The sequence below is a fragment of the Gavialis gangeticus genome, unplaced genomic scaffold (genome assembly GCF_001723915.1).
Source record: "Gavialis gangeticus isolate Ggan-Ray unplaced genomic scaffold, GavGan_comp1, whole genome shotgun sequence".
In the NCBI taxonomy this organism is placed as follows: Eukaryota; Metazoa; Chordata; order Crocodylia; family Gavialidae; genus Gavialis; species Gavialis gangeticus.
In genome coordinates this window covers 795,437-805,666 of record NW_017729003.1, presented here as the reverse complement: position 1 = coordinate 805,666, position 10,230 = coordinate 795,437, and the positions used below count along the sequence as shown (strand labels likewise).

Below are 10,230 nucleotides of genomic sequence, written 5' to 3'. Positions count from 1 at the left end.
AGAGGCTATGGGACCTGAACCTGTTGAGCCTCCAAAAGAGAAGGCTGAGGGGGGATCTAGGGGCCTGTTATAAACTAGTCAGGGAGGATCAGCAGGCTTTGGGGGAGTCCATGTTCCCCCGAGCACTGCCAGGAGTGACTAGGAATAACGGTCACAAGCTGGCAGAGGGTAGGTTTAGGCTAGATATCAGGAGGCGCTACTTCACTGTCAGGGCAGCTAGGATCTGGAACCAACTTCCAAGAGAAGTGGTGCAGGCTCCTACCCTGGGGGTTTTTAAGAGGAGGTTAGATGAACACCTTGCTGGGGTCGTTTGACCCCAGTACTCTTTCCTGCCATAGCAGGGGGTCGGACTAGATGATCTACTCAGGTCCCTTCCGACCCCAGAAACTATGAAACTAAATGGTTCAGAGAGGTATGGGCTTTTGCAGGAAAGTGAGTGAAATAAGCTATAACTGGAAGTTGAAGGGACAGCCTTGGAAAAAGTTGTAAACTGCTTAGCGGCTCTAGTTCTCTCCTTGATCTAAAGCCTCATGGTGAAATAAATCAGAATTCATACTGTATATACCACATATGCTTACATCCTGGACTCATCTATGATAACTAAAGAGAATACTATTCAGAGCACCATGAAATACTAGCACAATTAGCTAGCATATGCAAACTGTGCCCCAGTAGAATTCTGCTGTGAGAACAACATAATTCAGGTTGCATTTATTTTATTTAATATTTTTGGTTTTGTTCTGTACCTGCTCAGGTCCACTATGCCCCTACCTGCTTTGGTTTAAAGCACACCTATTCCCAGTGACCCTACACTTCCCCAAACAAAGAATGAAGTAGACAAACAACAGATAATCCAAAAGAAAATAATCTTATTAAAACTATGAAGAAAACTAATTTGGGAGTCATGTTGGACAAGTAAATCAACATAAACTTCCAAGGTACTGCTGTGGTACATGCTGTATACATGAAAAATATGGTAACTCTTTCATTAGAAATAAATACCAGCTGATGAAGTGATATCTCGTTTAGTGAAAAAACCATGACACAAAGCCAAGTCTGGCATTTAGGACCAGACCAATTCAGCCTTGAAATCTTTGGCTATCCCTCAATATGAGAATGGAGTCTGCCAGCGGGTAGTGGGTGGGAGGGAATTATTGGTGAGTTTTAAGATGGCTGAAAAGTTCAATCTGTGCCCTGCAAATTTTCCCACAGATATGACAAGTAGTGCTGGGTGGGGGAGGGGCAAGGGGGCAGGAAGGGGCACAGGATGTTGGCCAGGATGTTGTGCACTTTCCTTCCTCCTCTGCTGTTTCTTGACTTACTGAACGAGACAGTCCTCTTTGAAGTGGGCTGTAGCTTGATGTATGGTGCAGTGCCACGGACACCTGATATCAGCCAGCACTTCCTAATTTGTAAGGTTGATGCCACCCTTCTTAAGGTATGCTTTCAGGGTGTTCTTGTAGCACTTCCTTTGTTCTCCACAGGTCCTCCTGCCATGACTGGGTTGAGAGAAGAGGACTTGCTTTGGGAGACAAGTGTCTGCCATCCTCACACAGTGGCCAGCCCAGTGGAGTTGATATTTCATGATTTTTGTCTCAATGGTGGTTATGTTAGTTGCAGAGAGGATGCTGGCATTGGTGCAGTGGTCTTCCCATCTAGTGCGAAGGATTTTCCTGAGGCAGTGCTGGTGGGACCATTCCAGGTGCTTAAAATGGCTTTGATATGTCACCCACATCTTGCACCCATAGAGAAGTGTGGGGATTACCACTGCATTGTAGACCAGGATCTTAGTTTCCATCTGCAAATCTTGGTCAGCAAAGACACTGAGAAGCAGCTTTCTGAAGAATATGCTGGCACAGCAAATCCTATGCTTGATTTCTACATCAGGACTGACTGACTGACTGTGAGAGATGGCTACCAAGATATGGGAAGTGCTCAACCTTTTCCAGGGGCTCTCCATCAATGGTAATTGTGGAGAAAGGGGGCAGCTTGTGCTGGGGCAGGCTGATGGAGCACCTTGGTTTTCCCAATATTAAGGGAGAGTCCAAGGCTATGAAAAGAACCTGAAAAAAGGTCAAGGGTAGACTCCAGATCGATCTCAGTGTGTGCGAGAATAACACAGTCGTCAGCATACTGAAGGTTGGTGATATCAGTCTTGGTAACTTTCATTTTGCTGTGAAGGCACTGCAGATTGAAAAGTGTCCATTCAATACTCAGTCCCAATTCCGAGAGGAAGGTCGTCATGGTTGAGAAACAAAATCACAGCAAGACAGATAGAGAAAAGGGTTGGGATGATGATGCAGCCCTGCTTGACACCAGTACACTTGGTAAATGGGTCCGTCTCTGATCCACTGCAAAAGGACTGTGGTGGTCATCCCATCATGGAGTAGCCTGAGGATGCTGATGAACTTCAGTGGACAATCAAACCTAGCCAGCACCTTTCATAGGCTTTGCGACTGATGGAGTTGAAGGCCTTAGTTAGCTCAATGAATGCCATAAACAGCTTCTGGTGTTGCATTCTACACTTCTCCTGGATCTTGTGCAACAAAAATCATGTTGGTGGTACCCCATGATGATCTAAAGCCACACTGGGATTCTGGAAGGACATCTTCGGCAAGGGGGAGGAGGCAATTCAGAAAGATACGAGTAAAAATCTTCCTGGCAATGGAGAGAAGGGCAATGCCTTGGTAGTTTCCACGAACTGATTTGTCCGCTTTCTTGAAGATGGTCACAATATTGGCATTCTTTAAGTCAGGTGGATTTTTCTCATTAACCCATATTTTGATGAGAAGTTGGTGAAGTTTTTGTGTTAGTGTTGTTCCACCACCTTTGAAAACTTCTGCAGGAATGCCATCTGGTCCTGGTACCTTATTGTTCTTGGTCTGAGAGATGGCACGTCAGACTTCTGTGAAGGATGGGGAATCAGCAAGGATTCCATTATTGGGTATTGAGGGATGGATTTGATCATGGCAGCTGAGACTCCAGATTCATGGTTGAGTAGAATCTTGACGTGTTTGATGGCTGCATTATCCGTGAGAAGAGTGGAGCTGCCCTGGGATCGCAAGGGGGCTGGGCTATTGGAATGTAGCCAGTGGATGGATTTTATTACTTGAAAGAAGCTTCTCATGTCATGTTGATCAGTGAAACTCTGGATCTCCATGGCCTTTGCTTGCCACCACTGGTTCTTGATGTCCCATAGCCTTCTCTGAACAACAGCTTTGAGCAGGGGTAAGCCTCTCGTTTTTGCTGGTTGGAGGGTTTATTTTGCCAAATGCAGAACGTAGTTCTCTTCTGATGAATGAGTGCTAGGATTTCCTCATAATATTCATCAAACCAGTCTTGGTGATGCTAAGGGGAGTATCAAACTGATTCAGCACATGGCTTGTGAAAAACATTCTTAAGTTCCTCCCAATGTGCCTTGATGTCATCAGGTATGTTAGAGAGCCTCTCAGCAAGACATTGCTGAAAAGCCTCACATCTAGCTTGGTTTTGGAGTGTCTTAATGTTAAATCACTTTCACATTCCTTTTGGTTGTTTACAGTGTTGTGGTGCCAGCTGCATATCATGATTAATCTGACTAAACAGAGGTTTGTCCAACAGTCATCTGCACCTCTCAGGACCTGGGTGATATGGACATTGGTATGATCACAGACTCTGACAATAATATAGTAAAGAAGGTGCCAGTGATTGCAGTGCAGGTGTTTCTAAGTGGTCTTATATATGTTACTCTGTCTGAAGATAGCAGTCATGATGAGCAAGTCATGCTCTGAACATTTGCTGAGGAGGATACTACTGGAATTCACTTTTCCCACCCCCTCTTTCCCAATGGTGCCACCTCAGAATTCAGAGCAGGGGCAGGGAAAATATGGCCAATGGGCCAGATCCAGCCCACTAGGCCATACTATCCAGCCTGTGGGGCCCCTAAAAATTTAGACAATTAATAGTTATCTGCCCCTGGCTGCCTGTCAAAGATAGCAAGGCATGAGCAGCAGCAGGACCCAGGGGGAGCTGGCGGCAGAATCAGCAAGGCTCGTGGGCCCTGCCCCAACCCAAGCCCTCCACTTCTGGCCTGGCGACCTTGGGGCTGTTACCCACCTACCTCTACCCAAGAGTGGAGAATCAGATAAAAATGGGTGGGGGGAAGAGGAAGGATTGCCAGCACAGCAGGAGCTAGGTTAGCCCAGCCAGCACCTGCTGCATCATGCGGTCCTGGCCTTGCAGCTGGGAAACGTGCCCTGCCAGAAGGTGCCTGGCTGGGCTGGCCGGCTCTATGCCACACCACAGAACACAGCAGGAGGCAGCTTGGTGCCTGTGGTTCCTGGCTGGCTCCCACTGCTGCCTCTATAGTGGGGGCCATGCACTTGCAGCTCCTATGCTGAAGCCAGCTGCCTTTCTCACCCCCTGCTGCACATGTCTGTGGACTCTGCCAGGAGTGGAGAAAGCCCTGCCCCCTGCAGAGTCCAGCGCAGGGTTTCCCCTGGTGCGAGTGTGGGAGCTGCAGGCACACAACATGGAGCCCCTGTAATAGAGGCAGCCAGGCAGGCTGTACTTCTAGCCCACCCACACGCAGCACAGGCCAGAGCCATGCCCTGCCAGGTGCCAGCACCTGGCACAAGTGCCCTGAGACCCCTTGCCTGCTGCTGCTGCCAGCAGCAGGGGTTGAGCACCATGTGGTGGGTTCCCTCACACCCCACAAACCACACACACTCATTGACTGGGCCCCCACAACTGCCACCGACATATACACACCCCCAGTATACCCTATGCCCTCCTACACAACCACAGTCCTTCACAACCCCCCCCACACAATATAAAAAAGTGAGACTTTATTTTTGAGTTATTATGCAATTCCTTCTATATACAGCGCACGATCACAAATCATGACATACATTTTTTGTAATTAAATTAAAATATGTTTTAGCAGGTGTTTGAATTCTAGTGTATGATTTATTTTTTTCTGGTTCTAAGATGGCAACCCCTTCCCAAAAGGTGTATTTCTGAGGTGCAAGGGAAGAGACTTCCAGTGGCAAAGGTCAGGGGGCAGGACTTCTGATCCCAATATGGTAACCAGGGGGCGTGGCAATGGTAAAGGGGCCAGGCTACCCATGTGGCCCTTGACAGCTCACCAAAACTTGTTAAGCAGCTCTCCAGCCAAAATAATTTCCCGCCCCTGGTTCAGAGTGTCACCCAAATTAAACTACAAATATGGCAGAGATTTTTAACAGGGAGGGGGATAGCTCACTGAATAAACACATCCAGTTTTAGATATTCTATTTCTTAATGTTTTCAGGACTATAAGGTTTAGCCAAACACAAGTGATTTGGCTTGATGCAGTGATAATATAGTGAAGTTCTATGGCCTGCTTAACATAAGACATATGACCTAATGTCCCTTTATAGCCTTAACAAATATGAATCTATTAACAGCAATAAATAAATGAAGCACTTGTTTGGACCCTGCTTTTTATTTCCCTCGATTACATGTTCTCTCTTCCAGTCCTGACATTCCAACCAGATCCACAATCCTGTGCAGATCCTACTGACCAATCAAAATTTGTAGTATGTTTAGTTTATAAGTATTGCTATTTGGGTGCTACTGTTATATGAATGATTAATTACGATAAAGCAAAATACCGTGTTGATGTTACAATTTTTGTAATTAATCACTTAGCTGCCACAGTGATATACCAGATAGGAATTTACAACTTAAACAAATTGGAGGATTGGACCAAAAGAAATTTAATGAGGTTCAAGAAGGATAAGTGTAAAGTCCCACACTTAGGAAGGAAGAATCCCATGCACTGCTACAGCCTGGGAACTGACTGGTTAAGCAGCAACTCTGCAGAAAAGGACTTGAGGGTCAGAGTGGACAACAAGATGGATATAAGTCAGCAGTGTGCCCTTGTTGCCAAGGTTAACAGTGTAGTGGGCTGCATGATCAGGAGCCTTGCCAGCAGATCAGGGGAAGTAATTATTCTGCTCTAGTCTGCACTGGTGAGGCCACATCCAGAGTACTGTGTCCAGTTTTGCACCCCCATAGAAAGAATGTGGACAAGTTGGAAAAAGTCCAGTAGAAATCAACAAAAATGGTTCAAGGACTGGGGCACATGAGTTCTGAGGAACGGCTGAGGGAACTGGGCTTATTTTGCAGAAGAGAAGACTGAGGAAGGATTTGATAGCAGCCTTTAATTACCTGAAGGTTGTTTTGAAAGAGGATGGAGCTAAACTGTTCTCACTGGTGACAGATGACAGAACAAGGAGCAATGGTCTCAAGTTTCAGCACGGGAAGTTTAGGTTGGATATTAGGAAAAACGTTTTCACTAGGAAGGTGGTGAACCACTGGAACAGGTTACCCAGAGGTGGTGAAAGCTCCATCTTTGGAGGTTTTTAAGGTCTGGCTTGACAAAAACTTGGCTGGAATGATTTTGTTGGGGATGCTCCTGCTTTGAGCAGGGGGTTAGACTAGATGACCGGTTGAGGTCTCTTCCAACCCTAATTTTCTATGATTCATATGAGTGACTGATTTAAAAATATTATGAATTGGGAAGTGACTTGAAAAATATTTATACCTGATTTGTAGCAAAATGAAGATAATACCAAGTAGGCCAGACTTTTACCTTGGTTACAGGCCAATGTGATATGGACTGAACTTTCAATTTGTCATTTACAGTAACTCTGCCACACTTCATAAAAAATAAAATCCTTTGAAGCTCCTAACTTCTTTATGTAAATATTTTGTATCAATGCCCATGTTCAGTTTCACCAATGTAATTTAACTTAAGAAGTTTGAGTAAACATCTAGATCTATTTGGGTATTTTAGGAAATAACTAACTATTTCCTTCAATTTTTAAGAGACATTTAAAATATACAAATTTTGCTGTTATTTCCCCTAAGACAGTTTACTTTAAATATGCTTCATATAAACGCACTGATAAATAGAATGGGGACAAACTAACTGATAACAAGTTTGTATTGCTGAATGTGGGAGTATTTTCTTCTCTGCTGTAGGATAGGAATTTTGTTAATACTGTCACCTGTTCACTAAGATAGACTAAGTTATCATTTTAAATACTATGAAAAATCCCACATAAACATTTGGGTCTGGCGGAACAAGGCTACTGATTTATTTCTTTACTACATAGTTTGTAAATCCAGCTTCCACTCATGGTGAGCACTAGATAACATTGTGTCTTGTACGATCTTTTATGCAAAAATCCTCAATACTTCAGAAAACTTAGAGAAAATGAACTTGCTAGATTCTGTATGTATTAGTGCAATGATACGTGAATGTATTACAGATATCACATAATCGTCCCCCACTTTTCACAGAATGAGGTATAGTTCTACCAGAATAATGACAATGCCTAGGGTACTTTGCATCCAGATAGATTGAATAGCTTTTTCCAAATTTCCATTTGATCAAACAAATATCTAAAAAGCTTTTATAAGTACATATATCATTGCACCCTGAGTAAGCTGTAAGTTAATGTTGGCTCTTTCACTCAGGGTGCCTCTACATATTCTGGTAATGGCGCAGTGGGATCCAATGTGTGATCCACACAATCACACCTGCCATGGCAGGTGGTGTAATAATGGGATCATACATTACATCTGTGGTTCTCAACCTTTTTCACACCAGGACTCGTTAGCGTCATTATCAGCTTGCCATGACTTGAGACCCACAACCCCCTGACCCTGACCCACACAGTCTCTCTTCCTCTCTCTCTCCCTCTGCCCCCTCCTCTGGCTGCTGCACCCAGCCCCCTCCCTCCATCTCTGGTTCCTGGGGCATGCTCTCACAATACTGCATGCTCGCCACACCCTCCATTGCATGCTGTCTCCATGCAGGCTGCCAGCATTGCAGCCTGTATGGGGAAACCGTGTAATTCCCTGGGACCTTGCTGCAACCCTTTACAATGTTTTGTGACCCACTTTTAGGTTGCGACCCACGGGTTGAGAAAAGCTGCATTAGATCACATTGCATCTTACTGCCGGTGCAAGGAAAACCCAATCCCAGACTACTCTGCACTGGTCAGAAGCAAGCTCCTGTTGCTGGGAACCCCTCCACAGCTAATGGGTTCTGAGCTATGGGGGACCCCATACACCACATGGCTGGGAGAGGCGGCTGCCAACAATCCTTCTACCTTGGGGGTGCATGAAACCTCTGAGGCTGGGTGATCACAGCTGCTGCTATCTCCCAGCCCCAGGCACGTGTGAAACCTCAGAGGCTAGGAGACTACAGCTGCTGAGATCTCCCAGCCTATGGGGGTTTCATTCACTCCTGGGGCTGGGAGATAGCAGCAGCATCTCCCAGCCCTGGGGACTCCACACACCTCCAGGGCTAGGAGATCACTCCCACACAACATGGCTGCTGGGACCCAGCTGAGTTGAGGCTGATGAGGTTCCCAGCCACAGGGGAGATCCTACTACATGTGCAAATTAAAGCTTGATAGCAACCAGCTATAAAGTTAGTTCCCATTTTTGTGGTCTATCTTTATAAGTAATTGGAGTTTTATGGCATGATAGGTACTTTGCACCTGTAGTTGGTCTCAAGGTGCAAATTACCTTTAACCAGTTCCTTGTACAATACCTGTAACATGTAGAGGGGACTTCAGAAATCATTCTCAATGATAATTAATTACCTGGGAGTATCTCCATTTTTGGCACTTGATGTTAATTGGTTTAGGCAAATCTGGCATTACAATTTCCAGTTGCTCCAGGATTAACTGCTGCACTCTCTCACAGTCCCACTCGAGGTATTCAATTCCAAATGGCACACTGGTATGAACAACAACAGATGGCCCAACTTCAGAAGGTTCTGTATGGGTGACATAGAAAGAAAGACAACTGCATAAATCGTCCCTAAGGTTGCACACATCCACTGAACTAAGATTTAGGTTGTTTTTCTGAGTTTAAAAATGCAGTTGTGGAAACTGATAGTAGATGTATCCATGGATGTCACCCTCTTCAGGAAGAAGTTAGCATATCATGTCAGTCACAATGCTTAATATCTAATGTATCTTTAGGAGTGGCTTATATACTTAAGGCTATATTTCCAAAGAGGTTTCAACTGTTGGCTTCAAAGGATTAAACAGATAAATCTGTTCAGTCATATTAGTGCATGACCTCAAACAATGATTTGTGTGTCTGTACTGAATAGGTGCATGTAGTTACCAGTTCAACAGAGGAACAGAGGATTTTACTCAACTTAAAATGGATCACAGCTTAAATTAAACACAGACAGCAATACTAACAAACTTCAGTGATTTATAGAGAATACATTCTTTATTAGGGTTTAATGCCTTGGCTTGAAAGACAACGAATTTTGTTCCTGGATTCTCATCTTGCCCAGAGACATTATCTTATTATTAACTTGATCTGAATGAAACATGTATGATGTAGTGCAAATATGTATGTATCAGAAAATGAAAATGAAGCATGGATAAGCAGCAGGAAGAACTGGATGTTTTGCTCTGGGGAAGCATGTGCAGTGCTTTTGAAGGCATTTGTATTCTTTAGTAGATGTAACTTGGGACTAGCTAATTTCCAGATATCTAGTAAGTTCTCATAAGACATGCTGTTGGAGGAAGAAAGAAGGACCTTTGGCTACCAGGAAGGATAGTTAGAAACCCTACTGATAGTGAATCCTGAATGACTCCTACTCCCCCTGCTGGTAAACACTCCCCCTCCTTAGCAAGCTAGCTAAGCCTGATTTCCCCTGATGCTCAGCCTTGTTCTATTACAGGCAAAGAATCAACAGGAAGAAAAGGGCATGCACCTACAATGGTGGTTGTAGCAGTTATAGGTCAAGCCAGCTTGGTTCTGTTCTTTTAGTGGAAACTGTTGAATTAGTCAAACCTGTCCAGGATCCCAAGGGTTAACTTGCATAATCCTTGAGGCAGTCTACTACTAGCTACTAGGGGTATGAGAAGTGGGACCTATTCAATTTGGATTCGGCCCAAATCGGGGACAGTGATTCATTTAGTTGATCCGGATCACTGTCCCTGATTCAATTTGGCCAAGTCCGAATCTGAAGATTCGATGCTGATTCAGAGAATCAGTGATTCAGACATAGACACAGCTTTTGCTACGTACCTTGAAGTAGCAGGTGCAGCTCGTGTGATCCCTGCGATGCTGGGGTGCATGAAGCTTCCCACAGGAGTGCGGGGGGGGGGGGGGCCCCCCCGGGCTTGGGGGCAAACGGGGAAGAACTTTTGGCCCCTTTTGGGG

General features: G+C 44.8%; 1 protein-coding gene across 1 annotated transcript in view; it reads right to left on the bottom strand.

Annotated features, from left to right (window-relative positions):
- The window catches only part of RNLS (renalase, FAD dependent amine oxidase), a 48,556-nt gene that overhangs the window by 13,589 nt on the left and 24,737 nt on the right, over positions 1 to 10,230 (bottom strand). Inside the window, exon 3 of the mRNA XM_019507721.1 lies at positions 8,643 to 8,818. Within this exon, the coding sequence (XP_019363266.1) occupies positions 8,643 to 8,818 (176 nt within the window). The remainder of the gene's footprint in view (positions 1 to 8,642; positions 8,819 to 10,230) is intronic.